The 18,572-nt window shown below is 43.1% G+C and overlaps 1 protein-coding gene across 1 annotated transcript; it reads right to left on the bottom strand.

Annotated features, from left to right (window-relative positions):
• Nucleotides 1-4,014: 4,014 nt before the first annotated feature.
• LOC125895039 (soluble guanylate cyclase 88E-like) lies at nucleotides 4,015-17,144 on the bottom strand. Its single transcript, XM_049586810.1, has 18 exons — nucleotides 17,025-17,144; nucleotides 16,696-16,836; nucleotides 14,248-14,387; nucleotides 13,970-14,104; nucleotides 12,205-12,328; nucleotides 11,993-12,112; nucleotides 11,773-11,857; nucleotides 11,292-11,378; nucleotides 9,155-9,272; nucleotides 8,428-8,557; nucleotides 8,093-8,239; nucleotides 5,997-6,143; nucleotides 5,767-5,923; nucleotides 5,588-5,697; nucleotides 5,401-5,490; nucleotides 4,597-4,755; nucleotides 4,341-4,478; nucleotides 4,015-4,168 (listed from the first exon to the last, which is right to left on the bottom strand). Exons 1-18 carry the CDS (start codon nucleotides 17,142-17,144, stop codon nucleotides 4,016-4,018), a joined length of 2,301 nt encoding a protein of 766 aa, XP_049442767.1. The 3' UTR covers nucleotide 4,015.
• Between the last annotated feature and the right edge of the window lie 1,428 nt (nucleotides 17,145-18,572).

Raw genomic sequence — 18,572 nt, 5'->3', positions numbered from 1 at the left:
TGTTTTGAGGTTTTTGACAATAAAATAATTAGTCATTTCTGCTATGTTGCTTTCTTGTTTTCAGCTTCTATGTAGACATCAGTAATCAAATTCTCTGTCCGCATACACGCACAAACAAACAAGATATTAATGGTCAAATGATAGTTGTAAAAAGCTGCCAGCGGAAACATGTGAATGTGACTGTAAATGTCAGCGCTTCCATGAGTGACAAGAGGAACAATAACGAGCCGATCCACTCCTGCTCAGCTGTCAACTTAGTTTATTTCCACACCACGATGACAAGCACTTACATTGTACAGTGAGGGAGAGACTAATTGAAAGAGCGAGAGTGAGAGAGACGAGAGTTCACAATTAAACACTTGCATGGCAGAACAAGATATCAAATCTTCAAGGCACAGCAGAGCAAACAGTGCAGCAAATTACACGCAGAGAGGCTGACTAATTTGCATCAGAGAGACTTTTTCTGAAAATGTTTGTTTTATATGTAAATTCCGGGACTATTACATAGCGTGCAGTCTCTCTCGCAGCAACGTTAGAACTGTCTGGATCCCTCCTCACAGAGGTAGTTGGCCATATGACACGTCTAATGTCCAGCTGTGAGCACTGGCTCGTTCTCCCAGCAGAGATTCAAATAGCCTACTTTGTGTGAGCAACTTTGAGGTAAAATCCCTCTTCACCTTCTGTTCTGAGATCTGCAGCAGAGATTGTGCAGATCATTGATTTCAGTCTTTACCCACATACGGTTCATCTCCACTGGGACGACAGCAGACAGAAACCTCCCCCCTAGACTTCAAGGCCCGCACAGCCCTGAGGTCTTCCCTCACATATTTGTCCTTTACACTGACCTTGGTGTGTAAGTCCTCCATTCAGCCATTTTGGCTCTACTCAGCTGCAGTTGGATTTAATGGATCTTTTTGTTTCTATTGTCTGGAGCTGTAATTAACCATCTGAAAGCACTCTAAAATCACATCAGCTGGCGGGCTTTGTTCCGTGTCCTCCTCTACATGAAATTATGCTAATGAATATTTTTTTCTTGTCTTTTGTCTGGTATTTATGAGTGGCTTTGGAAAAAAAAAAAAATAAAGGAAAAACAGCACTCTGGTTTACTTGCTAAAAATTAGTGAATATTGAGTTATCTCCATGGCAACTAAAATTTGGTGCAAGTCCTAAAACATTTTTTAGGCATCAGCTCCTGTTGGGCGAGCACAGCAGGGGGTGCAGGACCAATTACAACTTGTACTAAAGGATCATTATGGCTGTTTGAAAGAGACCAGACGGCACAGGAGCTGAGCTGGTGGGGAGGTGAGGCTGCAGTCTGCAGTGTGTTGCTCACTGCTGCCTCTTCTACCAACAGGGGGCAGTATTAGAGAGCCTGACTCATCTCAGGGCTAATGAGGAGGCTTTTGCTCTCTACAAATAAGTGATCTGACACACTCTAATTTCATTTGCTTTGTTCCAGAAATCAGGATTTAATAGAGCAGGTAAATTCTGTTCCCTATCTATACGCTATATAAACAACAGGTGATTTAGATGTTCATATTGTGGTTTTAATTCTGTACATTTTTCAAAGTAATTTCACTGTCATCTGTTAATACCTCCTAATATCTCCCATTTGTACACTTTCAGAACACACTATCAATCCTAAGGTGTTGTGATGTCACTTCCATTCAAGTGGCCCCTCAGCTAGTGTTGCCATGGAAACCCTGCCTGTTATTCCTGGTCCACCAGCCACCTCACTTCTTCAGTCCAGCCCTCCCTCTCTTATCCTCCATTTCTTTCATTTTCCCAAGCTCTGCTCATCAAAAGAAAGCCTGCTCAGGACGACAACACATTCCAGGTAGGAACAAAAGCCACGTCTGTGTTTGCTTGTCGGTGAGAGAGATGATTGACCTGCTTAAAAGCAGCAGGTTAATTGAGCATATTTGGAAGTTGATTAATAATGTTCTTTCTGGCTTATCATTGTGCTGGCTTGGTTTAAGAATGTGAAAATCATTCAAAGTCATTATTTTTATGCCCGTGCTCTCTGTAGTTTTCAGCAGGCTGATTCATCATTTGATATAATTAACTCCACTTGAATTAAAATAACTTCTGTATCTCATTACTGTCCGTGTTTATCTGTGCATGCAAATCCAACTGTCTCCTTGAAGCTGAAACAAAATATCCTCAAGCCACCCAGGCTTCCCATCATGCCGGAAGTCGCCCACCTGCCCTCCATGAAGCCTAATGCAACCCTGATGACCTCCAGCCTCCTGACCACCACCACAGCGCTCCCATGGGAGGAGGTGCACATGCAGGTGCACACCATCCTGATTGTGGTCATTTTTTGCGTTGTCTGCTTCCTGCTCCTGCTTGCCTTCTTCTACGCCTTCTGTTTCCATTGCTCCATCGGTTCTTTGCCTAAAGACTCACGCACAGCCAACAGATGCAGCCTAGACCGTGAGGACGCCACCTATAAGTGCAGCTCCTCTGATAACCAGTCAGTGGGGAACATTGTCTGAATGGGGACACTAGGCCAGGATGACTGATATGTGACTATCAATGTATTCGTGTTCTTGTTATGGTGCCATGTTTGGAAGTCACAGCAGTGTAACGCAGAGAGTAATTACACCTTTCTTAAACCAAAGCATTAAATTTGAGCTGTTGCTTTATTGATTTGCCATGTCTTGCTATGTGATTTGTCCCTGTGTTTGATTGATGACGGTAGCAGGGTTGTTCAAACAACATAACCACCAAAAACACAGCTGTGATGCATTTTGACGCTAAAATACAAGGGCATAAAAAGATTGTGTGCTTAGTTTCCTGCAGGTACACATGCATGCACGTCACATGAGCACACACAGACACAATAAAAACATGTCCACGAAGAAACGTCTTCAGTAAAAAAGCTAAAATAAATGTAAATGCGAGTCTGAATGCCAATGCCTTTGAGTGATGAGACAAACAATAACAACGGATCCACACACGGCTCAGCAGTCATCTTGCTTTATTTTCACTGAGCTGACAAGCGTTTACATTGTGCCGTGGCTGTGTGTTTGACAAGACTGATATAGAACAATGAATCCAGACGTGCAGGATGAAGGAGGGAGGAGGGAGAGGGACAGAGGAGAGATACAGAGGGATTTATCCAAAGGATAAAATAAGATGTCAAATCTACAAGGTGCAGCAGACAAACAGGAAATTACTGAGCTGGTGTGCAGCTGAACCGCGTGGCAGTGACCACTTTTTGGTATTAAATCATGTTATACAGTGGGTACAAAGTTTTAGCCTTGAATCACCAGATGTGAGGTATTAATTAAAGAGGAGACTACTCTGCCAATTGATCTGAGTGTGATTTTCACACTGATAGCTGCGATTTATTTTTGTGTTCTCTGAACTAAATAAGGGCGGCACGGTGGTGTGGTGGTTAGCGCTCTCGCCTCACAGCAAGAGGGTTGCCGGTTCGATCCCGGGCGTGGGAGCCCTTCTGTGCGGAGTTTGCATGTTCTCCCCGTGTCAGCGTGGGTTCTCTCCGGGCACTCCGGCTTCCTCCCACAGTCCAAAGACATGCAGATTGGGGACTAGGTTAATTGATAACTCTAAATTGTCCGTAGGTGTGAATGTGACCGTGAATGGTTGTCTGTCTCTATGTGTCAGCCCTGCGATAGTCTGGCGACCTGTCCAGGGTGTACCCTGCCTCTCGCCCGATGTCAGCTGGGATAGGCTCCAGCCCCCCCACGACCCTCAAGAGGATGAAGCGGTTAGAAGATGAATGAATGAACTAAATAAGACCTGATGTTTTTTGCTGAGCAACATAACACCACACAAGGCCACTAGAAATATCAAGCATTACAGTCTAGGCCATGTACAAACAATACACCATTAGAGACTGTCAAGGCATCACCACAAGAGTGCCAAAATAACAGCAAAAATGACATCCCTGTCTGGCGTAACTTTTACTGAGCTGTACAAAAAGCGCCTTAGAAATAGTCACACAAATAAGTTCCCTGCCTATAGCATCAGCTAGCGCCTGTCTGGTTCATGACACGGAGCACGTGGCACTCTTGGAGCAGCGGGAGTCGCAGGAGCTGGCACGGGAGTCCATGATGGAGTCTCTGCCGTCAGACACAGGTGAGTCCAGTTCCAGGTGAGGGTCCTGAAGGCCGTCCTGCAAAGCATCCTTTAAGTGGGACTGGGGAAGGAACAGTTCAGTTTTGTGCATGGTTAACAAAACAGCACGTGTACAACAGCACTAACAGCTAATAGGAGGAGATGGCAACAGACAATCCCGCATAGTATATCTAAATCGGAGTCATTAAAAGTCTAACAATCTAGATATCCTGCCACCAGGTAATACCTCCCACCTTATTAACAGACATCTCCTCCATCCGGCACTCCTCCATCGACTCCTCCAGAGAATGACCTGAAATCTCCATCTTGATACGATGAGAGCGAATAGACTTGACATCATCCTCGTCCTCTCCCGCCACCAGCGGGAACACCTGGGGGCAAAGGCAGACGGAGACTCAGGGAATCAGAGATCATGATAATGATGATGATGGTGGCAATGAAGCAAATGAGCGCGTAAGCCATTCAAGTATGTCTTGGTTGAATTTTTACCAGGCCCTCCTCATCTCCTGGGGCCTCAGGGCCTGAGATATTGGCCTTGCTGATGGCCTTGCTGATGGTCTGAGTCTCAAATTGAGGACACGCCGCCTGAGCGTTCCCATCTTTGTCCCTCTTTCCTTTCAGCCAGTAGGTCTCAATTTCAACATTCCCCTAAAAACGGACAAAGAGATGAAAAAAAGTGACACAGAGGTTCAAGGACACAGAGGTGCCTGACTTATGCACAAATATTCAAAGACATGCTCACAGGCACAATTTCTGTTACGGAGGGGAGGAAAATGGCAGGTGGCAGATTTTCAATAATCAGAATTCCCTGATGAAAAATGAGTCGCTCTCGCTTCCTTGAGATTGCCGCCTGTAATCAGCTGCCTTAGAAACCTTTGGGAGTCACTTTGCCGGCATTATCACTGAATGTACAGCCTCAAAGTCAGACCCAGTGATAAATAGACTGGCAAATCAACAAGCAAGCTGCGATCACCAGCTCTGAATGCTAAGTGTGCTGAGTCCCCAGAGCCAAAACATTGTGAGTTATTATTATTTCATGTATTTTTTAGATTCAGAACTGTTTCTAATGTGTGACTGCTGATACACAAATCTGCCGTTAACACAGACTTAAAAGCTTCGATGTTTAGCTTCAGGTTGATCGTGTATAATGTGCAGATAACATGAAGGGGAAACACCGTGTGTTGCTCATATATCTGACAGCAAATCATATTAAATACATGTTGTTACAGTGGCTGAGTGAATGCATATAATCAGGTGGGTATAGTTGCTGTGGTAACAGCTTTGACCCCCAACCTTGATGGTAATGGTGCCCCTCCTTTCGAAAATAAAATGACTTCCTTTCAGGTGCTCGTAGGTGGCGCTGCTTAGCTGAATGTGCATCTCCTGAATGAAATAAAGGGCAACAAGGCAGTTACAACAAAATCACATAATCACTATAGTCATCATGAATATAGTAGACATAGGGATTTAGCTTTCCTACCTTTCCGTTGCTCTCCATGGCAGACGCAGTGTGGACCGTGTCACCATGCAGACCGTAACGTGGCATCTTGTGTCCCACCACACCTGCCACCACCATCCCAGAGTGGATCCCTGCAACCACAACAACACATTAGCTCACCGACATAAACACACAAATAGGCCGACACGCGTTCTACCCACCAACACGAATCTGTATGTTGTTGCCATTCGAGGGGTCCTTAAGGTGATCAATGGAGCGCACCATGTCCAGGGCCATGTCGCAGATGTTGTGAGCGTGATACTTTGTCTTCTCCGGAGCCCCGGCTACCACCATGTAGGCGTCTCCAATCGTCTCCACCTGGAAAAAACAGGAAGAGCAGCTCTCATGCGGCGGCACTTAACAGATAACAGTGGGGAAAACTAACACAAACCTTGAAGACGCGGTGCTTCTCGCTGAGCGTGTCAAACAGCGTGTACATAGTGTTGAGCATGGAGACCACCTGCATTGGAGTGATGTGGCTGCAAATGCGAGTAAATCCCACGACATCGCTGAAGAGAATGGTCACATCTGGGAACACCTGAGAGAGAAGAGATAAGAGAGTTGATGAGCAGGCAGGTTGATATTCTGCATACACACACACAGAGGTGGGGGAGGCAGGCATTCATGGGCCCAGGCTGTTATGCACCATCAGGAAGCAGCACTCCATCAACCTGAATTTTACTATGGCGAAAAGTCTCCAATGGTTAGAATTCAGAGGATTTATACAGCGTGGGTGTTTGTGTGTTTAGGTACTCAGTCAGCCACCATCTGCTTTAGGCAAGTAAAAACCTTCGTTTGTACCTTGTGATAGACAATATTCAACCTTTAACCAGAAAATTGTGCCAAACATTTAGGTGATTTGGTGCATGAATGTGAGTTAAAGGGAGTTGTTTGAGAAGGCTGATGTGTCTGTGTATGTCTCTCATGTCTGAATGATAAAACTGAAGCTACAGCCAGCAGGTGATCAACTTAGTTTAACCAAAAGACTGAAAACTGGGGGAAGATCTTACCCATGAAAACAGTTAGCCTGGCTCATTGACTGTATGAAAATAGTCGATGTAGCCACCGTAATGTCACCCACTGGTTTATGGACTCCTGTTTTGAAGCCTTGAGTTTGGCATTCTGTGCCATTTTGGATTTTGGAGCCAGTAGTGACCATATTTGGACAAGAGGGTAGAGATCTTGAGTAGCGAGAGGTGGATCTGACTCATAGACTGTAGCAACACCTTGCAGACAACCATGCCCTTAATTCTGCATAAATTTAAGCCTTAAAAAGATTTGAACGGGTGAATTATATAAAAATGTATCCTCTGTACAGAGAGAGATCAAAACAGTTTTCTGTACCAGGGCGGAAGTTCGCTGCAGAGATCAGCCTCTCATTGGGCAGAAAGAGCCACCTGCTGAAGTCCCGCCCTACCACCTCCGGTTGTGTAGCAGTTTTCAACCGTTTTCAACACGTCCTTTACTAACTTTTGCGGTGTTTGATCTTGCGGGGATGTAGCCATTTTTCTGCCATGGTTCGCATCCTGTAGGTGATATTTTTGTGGGCGTGTTACACCAAAACCTGTTTCCCCCCAGGAATATTTTTGCAAGCGCACCGTTGCTGTGGCACCGCCCAGAACAATTGTGATTGGTTGAAAGAAGTACAAGCAGCCGGAGCGTTTTTTTCTCCAATCTCAAAGTGAGAGTTGGCCCAGACAGAACTTTCTTTTCTTGAGAAAGGTCTGGTGAGCGAGACTAATGGGGATTGGCTCAGTTTTAAAGCCAGCCTCAAGTGGCCATTAGAGGAACTGCAGTTATTGGCATTTCACATTAGTTACCACTTGGTCTGGTTCTGTCCAAAGGTAGCAGAACCCACTTGACAGCACTTCTACATCTCTTCCCTTTGTACAGAGCTGCTCCCCTATGTTCCCAGTCTCTATGTCAAGCTAACCTGACCAGCTGCTGTAGTCTCATGTTTACCATACAACCACAAAAGTGATATCAGTCCTCTCATCTAACTCACAAGAAGAAAGGGAATGATTTTATGTCCCACAATGATGGACTCATGTTTCAAAGAGCAGCAAATGTTGGATGACTGAAATGCTTGCTTCTGTTGTTAAAAGGTGGAGTCGGCTATTCGGGAGGGAGATTGTTGATATTTGCTCTGGAGTTCAGCACATTGGCATGTGCCAGATTTACCATCCATCTCGCTCCCACTGCTTTTCTCTGTGTACATCCATGTCCTGTACAATAGCACGAAGGCCCCCTGTTGCGGATTAGCTGGAATAGTGTCGTGTGGCTCAGTCTGTTTCCCATTTACAGAGGAGCAACCAAACAGGGCTCTGTATGAACATGAGATTTTTTTTTCAGTGCACACACAGAACAGCTGTAGACTGTGAGCAGGTACTTGCTAAATTTGAGAAAAGGTGTACTGGATTAGAATAGCTGACTGCACCTTTATGAATCCTGGTGAAAAGAGTATAAGGCACTATGTACAACCCTGACCTCACAAGTGTTCACAGCTGGCTCTCCTTTGCGCAGCCTTTTAGCCACCGGCTTGGGAATCATCCTGTACAGGAGGTCATCGGTCTTCTTCATCTCATAGTCCAACATCTTCATGCTCTCCTCCAGCTTACTGGACTTCTTCTGCTCCTGCGCTCACAGTGGGCAACAAGACAGAATAATAACACTGTGAGTTTGTTTCATCTCAGGTCTGCAGGCAGTAGGTGATCTGGGGCTGCCAGGCTGAAAGAAGGGCTTCAGAGCAACTTTGCATAATGCAGAGTGACAAGTGAGCTGATGACACATATAAAATGCAGCTGCACGTCGGCAGAGTGAACCTGTATGAGAGCTCTCTTCAGCTCCTCTGACTGCTGTGTGCCCGCCAGCACCAGGTCTCTGCTGGAGTCGTGCATGCTCAGGTCGTTGATGTATAGGCCAGTCTTAAACATGGCACTGAGACTCTCCATCCTACACACACACACACACACACACACACAGTTAGAGAGAAAAAATAATAGACAAATTACAGCGACGATAATGATAATAATATGCACTAAAACAATTATGGAATCCATTTAGAAATAACAATGGCAGTAAAAAATCTGGGAATTAAAAGACAGTAATTCTAAGAGGTATTATTTTTAGTTTCCGACAGTATAAATGCTGTAAGCAGTGTGATGTGGCGTTTAACATTTCAGTAGTTTTGTCAATACAGGCATAAGGGCATTTACTTGCAAAACAAAATGTTTGAGAAGAGGAGGGAGATGTTTTGGTAATGTACTCTGTGGAAAACACTCTCAGTTGCAAATGGGTTCCCATTAGGCTCACAAGAGCTGCACTGTCTGATTACAAGCTAATTAGCAGCTCATTTCATGCATGGTAAGTGCTGTTAGAATGGGCCCCTGATTTGATTCACTGCCCAGGCTTTTATTTCCAGCCTCGTAATTCAGTTTAGCTCTTGCTGCTTTTTAGAATGTTTTACTTTTCAACTGCAGCGTTTTAATAAAGATCTGTGTCTATCTGTGTGTTTCTGTGTGTGTTTCTGTGAGTGTGTGTGGGCCTTACACAGGGGTTCCCAGAAAGATGATAGACTCCCACTCTGGCATGTATCTCATTTGTCCTTTTAGTTTCAGGCAGCGGCTCCCATCGCCCCAGCTCTCCATCGCATTAGCACTGTTACCGTCTAAAAGAGGAGCACGATGAAATGCCAACAGCAAACATTTACAGAGGTGTTTCAGGTTCAATTTCAGCAGTAGATAATAACTGCGCTGTGTTAACTATGTCTAATGGATTTGGCAGTGTAGCATTTTTAAAGGAACGGTTGGACATTTTGGGGAAGGCGCTTATTTGCTTTCTTTGCCGACAGTTAGGCGAGAAGATTGATAGCATTGCTCGTATTTGTGTGTTCAATGTGAAGCTTGAGCCAGTTGTTGAGGGTAGAATAGCATAGCATAGCTTAGCATAAGTAAGTGGGTGGGAACAGAGGGAAAGAGCTAGCCTGGCTCTGTCTAAAGGCCCTGACGTACCAAGCCAGTTGTCAACTGTCGGTCAATGTCAGGCCATCGGTGAGCATCTGTTGCCCTAGTTTGACACTAGTCGGCCTTCGTCAGCTGATTCAGCATGTTGAGTCAGAGACGGCAGAGCCCATTGGTGAGTAAAATAACTCTGGCAATTCAGCTCAGTGGACAAGAATAAAAACAGTAGTGAGGAAAACAGATAAACAACTGAAGTCAAAAGGGCATGAGATCAAAACAAACGTGTTATATGAGCTGGGTCTCACCCCCAAAGTTGTCAAAATCCAGCGCTTAGACATTGACTTGTGGCGTCAGAAACCAACAAAAAAGGCGTCCTTTAATGTCGACATGATACACTGCCAGTTGCCGATATAGTTAAATGGCACCCTACGGCATCAGGGGGAAATGCAGTGGGACAAGGACGAAAGTGGGGGCAGCTGGGAGGGGTGGTGGATGGGTCCAACAAATATTGACTATCACCAGAGAGAGCGGCGTTCACGTCCCGTAAGATTCCAAAGTCAAACCCTGTTGTTTTTCCCTAAACCTAACCATGTGGGTTTGTTGTTGAAGGAAAAATACGTGAATTTGCAGTGTTGTACTGACGTAGTGCATTTATTTTGAAAGAGAATTTATATAAATGTTAAATTTCCTGTGAAAACGGAAGTGTATTTTGAAAGAAGACAATGCATTTAACAGGCAGAACTTGACACCTTGTCCCAGAACGTCAACAACCAACACACCCAGGGTACCTTGCACGTCGTATGTGGACGTGGAAAGTCCATGACCAAATGTCAATATGTGATGAGGTGGGAGTGAGAATGTGTTGGTTATATTGGGTAAGATTATTCTTTAGCCATTGAGCTCTTTAGCACAAACAGTTTGTAGTTGTTTGTGTTATAGTTCGCTAGCACATGGGTAGTATCAATTGTTCTTTCAACATCAGGTTGTATTGTGCTAACTGGCTAACTAGCATCTTGAATTCACCCCGTTGGTCTTCCACATCCCCTTTTTGAGAGACAAATGCAGACTTCTATTGAGTTATTTCTACTCGTGCAAGCACAGAATGTATGTGCTAGTTGGCCATTGGCTGTGGTCTTTGCGGTGTGTTCAAGTGCAACTTTTTGGCAATGTAAAGTAATACATCAGTTGGCCTTCATCACCATTGATACTTTGATATACAGTAGGTTTGGTTTGTCTGGGACTTAAAGGTAACAACATTTAATGGCTTTCAGTAGGTTTTGTGCTGGACTATTTCCTGGATGGGAGCATTAACTTCCTGGAGTGTCCACTGGTTGCCTGGCAGCCAAACAGTTTGTTAACATACAAGATATAAAATGTTAATAATGGAGCTTTAGGCAGATTTTTGTCACCTTTGGCCCGGCTAGCTCTTTCCTATCCTTATGCTAAGCTTCATTAACCTACTGCTGACTCCAGCTTTGTATAGAATGTACAGGCATGAGAGCGGTTATGTAATGAATGGAGCTTCCCATCAACTCAGCAACTGTCAAAGCAAATAATTATGTTTTCCAAAGGGTCAAACTATTCATCTGAAGTGAAACGTTTTTAGTTTGATGTGTCTGTGTCTTTACTAGTTCAGTTTAATATTGTTATTGTATTAATAATGTCAGCCAGCCTATAGTTTAGTGTCTGCTCAGATCTCACTGCGTGCTGTTTGAAAAGGTTATGACCTTTGTAATCATCTCCAATGATGGACTGGAAAGCCATGAGCTCCACGTCTACGTCAGCAGAGCGATTGGCATTTTCATAGTCTGAATCTGTGGGAAAACAGGGTAAAACTATCAGAGCCACAAACATTCACATTTCCACCCTCCACCCATGACAGCCAGGGCTGGGATCAGTTCCACTGAACTCAATCAATTTAACTTCAATCAAGACATCAAACAATTCAATTTCTGCAACTGCAAGACCTCCTAAACTCTCAACTATAATTCAGAAATGTTTTCAAGGTGAAATGTTCATGTTGGAGCTATCGTACAAGAACAGACATCCATTTTACTGAACACCTGCTCTATTTTGTTACTTAATGAAACTGAAATCGAGCGTGTCTTCTGAGACTGACTGTGCTGAAATTGATCTGACCAAGAGCCAGAGAGTCCTCGCCCACCAGACACACACCCCTGCGAGTGTTTGCATGGCTCCCCCTCTTACTCTGGACTCGGTTGTGAAGGTTCCTCTCTCTCTTCACAGGCTCCTTGGACATGATCTCAAACAGGTTGTTGGGGTGGGAGATGATCTGTGCACAGATCACCACATCAGTATTCTGAGGACTTGTCAGCACACAGTCTAAAGCTAATGTGTTAACATACAGTCAGCTGGAAACATTGAATTGTCCCTGTCTAAAAGGGGAACATGTAAAGTGGTGTCTCACCATGTTCCAGGTGAACTCCACTAGGGGGCGAGCCAGCAAAAAGGCATCATTGATCTTCTTCCCATCCAGATCAGGGAAGACAGTAGCCAGGCCTGAGCCAACATTATGCACTACCATGTCCTAAAGAATCAAAAAATTGCAGTGATTGTAAATTCCTTTATGCTTCATTTCATTCATTAGGTGAGTTTAGGAAGACAGCTCAGTAGGATCACCTGTCTGAAGACGATGTTAAAGGGGAAGACCTCAAAGAAGAAGTCTGAGGTGATGGGCAGAATCTCCTGCTCCTCCTCATCCTCCTTCATGATGTAGCGGTAGGCTGAGTTGTCAAAGTTCAGCCTGCACAGACACACAGATCATTATGTTTTATAAAGATTGATGAAAAGTATTTGTATCCAGATCCAGATTGATCCAAATGGATGCAGACTTACCTTTGTTCCACCTGCTGTCATTTCATTGTCTTTTCCCATAATTCGTGGTGACAGTGTAGGAGATGTGTTGTGTATGATTTGATGTATTTGTGTCAGAATACTGTCTGTGAAGCAAATTTCCCCTCTGGGACATGAACGTCTTTAATCTTGAATGACTCTTGAATCTAGATCCTTTACTTAAAGTGAAAATACTATACTGCAAGTAAAATTACTGGTTTCAAAAATGTATTTGAGTAAAAGTAGAGAAGAATTATCAAGAAGAAATTGTGCGTAAAGTATCAGAAGTTTAAGTATTCAGTCTGCACAAAAACACTGTCCCTGTAAGTGTCATACTTTTATATGTTTCATTATTAGATTGATACCTGATAGGGCTGGGCGGCATGTCCTGAAAATTATATCATGATATGTTTAGGCTATATCTTGATAAACAATATATATATCCTGATATTTTTAAAATGCTGTTGTGGTTAGTGCTAGCCCAAGTGTAATAATGAAAATAATAATTATTATCACTTGATGATACAATGATAGTAAAATAAAAGCAAAATAAAAAGAGCACAAAAGTAAGAATAAACTAAAAAAAGATATGATAAGATATATAAAGAAGATACAATAATAGACATACACAGCAAGGAATTAAATAGACACACATTTTAAAAGTGCATTTTTAAAGGAGTACAACAATGTGGCTTCCCTGACCTCCTCCAGCAAATCACTCCAGAGTGACAGGCCCTGATAGCAAAGATGCGGTTGCCCCTTGGTTTTCAGGCCAGATTTTGGAACCTCTAACTTGGATCTTAGACTTCACACTTAGCTTCATGTGGGATTAAACTTTCACTGACATAGTCAGAAGTCAGTCCCATCCAGGCCTTCAAAGTTAAAATTAAAATCTTAAAATTGATTTTAAGGTAGCCAGTGTAATGAAGTTAAATTTTGGTTGTATGTACCATCTTGCGTAGCTACCTTTAACCACTGTGTATATACAGTTTGGTAGTTATGTCCAGTAGTTCTCAAACTGTGGGTCAGGCGCCTACAACCATCACAAGATAAATGTGAGGCGTCATGAGATGATTCATGGGGCAGTACAGAAGATAAAACATAATTCTGCTACATGAATGTGTCATTTTTAGGCTGTTTAAATAATCTTTGCCATTTTTTGTTGACCATTAAATTACTGTGCCTCTTTAGGACTTAAACAGTTTTTAAATGAGGTCATCTCAGAAGTTTAGAGGGAAATATCTATTTGGTGAAGCTGCTAACAACTGAAACATGACAAAGGACCCCAGCTAGACATTGCTTTCTTCTTAAGGGGTCACAAGCCAAAAAGAATGGTAACTCCTGGGTTAGTTTTTTTTTTGTTTATATATAGATAAATATAGATAGTGGCATAAAAAAAATACAATATTTTCTTCTTAAATGTAGTGGGCTATGAAGTAGTATTAAATGGAAATACTCAAAAATCCCTCAAAATCTGCTCATGAACAGGAGTCGAGTAAATGTTACTTTCCATCACTGAGTGTAAAAAAGCTTTGTGTGTGTGTGTGTGTACCTCATGGTGACATGGGAGTAGTCTCCGACCATCTGCTCAGACAGCACCTCCACATGGATGTCGGTGTCGTAGAACTGTTTCCCCATCTGCCTGAGCTGACCCATGGCGTAATGCAGATAGCCTTTGCGCTTACTCCTGCCGGTCACAGAGGCAGAAAATTCAATATCACTGGAAGTAAACTGATCACAGCTTTCTCTCTGTATGCCCTGTTCTTATGTCTGATGCCTGATATTCTATCAATCTCTCTGCCATCTTCCTCGTCCTTCCTCATCTCAGACCTGTAGTGCAGGGTGACTCCAGTGGCTGACTCCTCCTGGCAGAAGAAGGTTGGAGGCTGCACCTTGGGGTAGCTGAAGCGCAGGTACTCATGGAGGTTATCAAGGCCGTTGACAAAGTCACGTACATGACGGCCCAGCACCTGAAGGCAGAGACAGGGGGTGGTGTAGTGGATGGTATACGCACATACACAGGGTTTATCCACATCCTTTTATAGTCAAAGAATCAGGCAAAAAGCCATCATATATGGGAGTGTAAACCCACTTCCTCCTCAGTAACGTGCCCATTTACCTCGCACTACACCCACCTCAGCAACTACAACTACACCACTGGTGACAGACCGTAGTTGCCCTACCTTTTTATGATAGTACTTTTAAAGTCAGTGTTCAGTTTTCTTGTCATGAGCTGAGCTACTCAGCCTGTAAAAGCAGTTGCATAATGTCTTCTGAGGTCCTGGGGGAAAACTAGAGAAAAAAAAGAACCCTATAGATGTCATCAGAGTTATCTTAGCTTACGCTCAGGGACAAACCATTAAAACAAAATTAGGGTGAGTATATTTGGAGCTTGACTCATACAAGCCAGGGCAATTATAATATATACTAGGGGGGACAAATCCCCCCCAATATTCAAATAAGCTCCCTCACTATAGCAAATGTTATCATTATCATAAATTAACTTTTAACAAATTGCCATTGTTATTACTACTGATTCTGGTATAATGGTGTTCTGCAGCTCTGTGTGTGGTTTGTGCAAGTGGCATTGTCGTACCCCAGCTGATGCCCTTGCTCACTGCTGTGGAAAAGTAGGTACCATCACTGTCTCTCTATTGAATCGCTTCAAAATGTATTTAAAAGTGGAAAACTAGCATGTAATATGCAACACATTCTCATCCCAAGTTGTCACACATTGCTGCTTTGTTAGAGGACATATTACACGCTAGGTATCCTCCTGCATCTGTTGTTGACTTTCCAGGACCTGCTTCAGTTCCCGCTGCCTCAGAGAGGCCCAAAACATTCTCAAGGACCCATCCCACCCAGGACACCATCTGTTTGAACTGCTGCCCTCAAGCAGGAGATACAGGACAGTTAAAACAAGGACAAGCAGGTTAAAAAACAGCTTTGATCCAAAGCAATAGTTGCACTTGAATAAATGCACTAAGGTTTGACTGTGACAATATGCCTCAGTGCAATATCAGGGATTTGTGCCAATAGGTGGAATACCCTGCCTGTTTTTTCAGTTTCATATTTGTTACTTTTTTACTTTTTACCATATATTTTGTAACTGTTTTTTTATAAGCTCTTGTACTGAGGAGTTGAATTCAATTTAGTTGTGCATGTACAATGACAATAAAGCTATTTTATTCTATTCTATACCAACTGGACGACAACAGAAGCACGTGGGTTTAGGCAAGAAAAGCATGTGGTTACGTCTAGAAAAAAAAAAATTGGTTTGGCATTTGGGAAGCAAACACCAGGCTCTAAGGCGAAAGTCCAGGATTTGTTGAACCCATCCACCATCCCCCCCTCCACCCTATAGGGACTTTCTAGTTTCTTATGTTCATTCGTCATTACCGACAGCATTTCAACTTGACGCCATCCTGCGGTGTATCATACCACTGCGACAGGTGCCATCCGGCTGACCAGCAGTGTATCATAACAACGCAAAAAGTTATGTCCAGCTGCATTACATACTGACGCCACCTGGCCATGTATTCTATCGCCACAAGAGGTGGCTTTTGGCATCAGGTATCTGACACCGAAATCACTGACAAAGCGGCGGTATTCAACAACTTCAGAATATGAACAGGCTTTAATATGAGAGCTATGTTGGTTTTGTCACTGTTAATTATTACAGTTTTCTTTTTTTAAGTGTTCGTATGTAATAAAAATATAATTTTCAAAAAGTTATAGTATAATATGTCATTAAAACGTATGTGTGTACTTTTCCTTTGTGGCCCTCAATCATATGATGTTTTCAAAAACAGCACTCAGCCATCAAAACTTTGAGAACTCATGATATAAGATTTTTCTCTCAAAGGGCTCCAAATTGGTCAGTTTATTGTTAAGGTTTTTAAAATTTCTTTTGGGGGGAATTCTCCTGGCACCCCTGTAGTGCTGGGTCGTGGAAGGTGTCGATAGAAGAAAGCTCACCTCAGTTTAAATAGGTGAAAAGTGACTACAAATCAGGATATTTTGCACTTTGCTGCAGACATTTTGACCACATATTTTAGAAACCACATACTTCAGATTCTGAGTCACATCTTCCTTCCTCATTGACTATAATATATATATGAGACAATAATAAATGCAAAGATTTACAAACCAAAACATTTCCACTAGCACAAAAGCAGTTTTAAGGATACATAGCTCCCTGGGTGTTTAAGAATTTCCTCACACATCTATCAAAGACAAAACAGTTCTGACAGGTTTGAGCGAGAGATCTTTCTTCACCTTGAGGATCCTGTCATAGCCGTACTTTCCAACAAAGCCCAGGAAGTAGACACCCCAGGAGTTCATCAGCTCATTGTAGGGCGTCCCTGTCACTCCACTGGCTGCCTTTGCAATCCGAGGAATCACACTCTCACTATACACCTGCAGACACACAGACCTTATCTTATGAAAAAAAATATTTCTTTTGACATCAGGACTATAAAGCCTCAAACGAAAGCAGACAAGAGTGACAGAAACTGCAGACAGGTTGACGTGGATGCGCACAGACAGCACATATTACTATTCAGTGCACACAGACGGAATTATATCACTCGTGTCAGACGCTGTACCTGGTGGGTGACAAAAGAGTGCAACCTGACATCAGCTCTTTCTCTGACCAGCTTCCACACATCGTCTCCGTACGACTCCTTGATGAAGTCATGAAGACTCTCACACAGCAGCCCGTACATTATGTCTCTCTGGATCGGAGCTCAAACTGAGCACTGTCAAGACAGCTCCCCAACTGATTGACTTCCAACAGTCCTCCCAAAGGCACCTGCAAGCGAATAACAAAAGTTCCGAACGATGACTTTTCCAGCGCTGCGAGCTGAATTTTAATGCGTTTAGCTCTCAGCTGTGAAGCTATAAAAAGCTGTATGCTGAATATTGCTGTTTTTGTTTTCCCTTGCTCTCAACGTTACCTGTGGAGTTTGGAACTTCCTCAGACTAGTCAGCCAGATAAAGTTTCATCTGAAGGCCAACAGGGCAAAACGTTTTAAAGGTGCCTTAATGGCACAAGCCCTTGAGTCTGAATGGGCCTCTATTGTTCCTGTGTCAGCTGTCAGCACCTGGTGGCACCTCTCTTTATGTGACATGAGCACACTGTGGAAGCCACCTCTCAAACACAGATGACACCAGTCACAGGTCACAATAATCTTGTTACTGTCCTTTTTAAAGACATTACATTGTAAATCATTGAATTATCGCAGACATTTTGTCATAATAACCCCATTTGTAATGAAATTTAAGAAGAAAAAGCTTTAAATAAAATGAAAGTGAGAAATTGATTCGAATCACTAAGGCTCAGTGTGATCCAGTGCCACACAAAAGCTTTGTTAAAAGGAGGCTGCTAACCCACTGTGCTTTCTTTTTCTAAGGCAAACTCGCTTTTGCTCCTAAACAAACACTCTTAAATAAACCCTTAATGGGCAGCAACTATTCAACTTCTATTGTGTGTCTGCGGATGATTTTTATGTGACTCGGGATGACTCCACATTTTCTTTCAGATGCCGGGAGGCTTCCCACTGGGGGGGATATAGCAGTGTTGTGGAGCAGGGCAGGTGCGAAATCGATATCCAATCTCAACAGGGATAAGGAAAATGTTTTTTTCCCTCCGAGCTCCTGCTGAGCTCAATGAATCAATTTGTGGGGGGAAAAAGCTGCTCGATAAAGACTAACTTGAGTTCAAAAAAGCCGAGCAAATATAAAGTTAAAAAGGCATCCCTTTTCATGTAGCACAGAACGTGAGTTTATGCAGAATTCACAACCGCGGTTTCTCAGCAGTTTGTAAGCAAAAATATTGTGTTATTTATGACAATCTTCTACACAGCTGAATAACTGAGAGGTATGAAGAACGCCCAAAACTCACAGCAGGGTGACAGAAAACGATGTCAACAGTCTGACGCCGTCAAAAATGGAGGAACAAACTGTCACAGACTTAAACCTTTGACCTCAAACTGCTAAAGTGAATCACAACCTTTGATTGCAGTGACCTCATTAATTTTACAGCGGCTTCTGTAAAACTGTGTGTATGTGGGAAACATATGGTGAGCGTGCTTTTAAGCAGCTATGTGGCAGAGTTGTAACAAAGAGCTTTACAGGAGGGGAGAAATGGAAAT

The sequence above is a fragment of the Epinephelus fuscoguttatus genome, linkage group LG9, assembly GCF_011397635.1.
Source record: "Epinephelus fuscoguttatus linkage group LG9, E.fuscoguttatus.final_Chr_v1".
In the NCBI taxonomy this organism is placed as follows: Eukaryota; Metazoa; Chordata; class Actinopteri; order Perciformes; family Serranidae; genus Epinephelus; species Epinephelus fuscoguttatus.
This window is presented reverse-complemented; position numbering and strand designations above follow the sequence as displayed.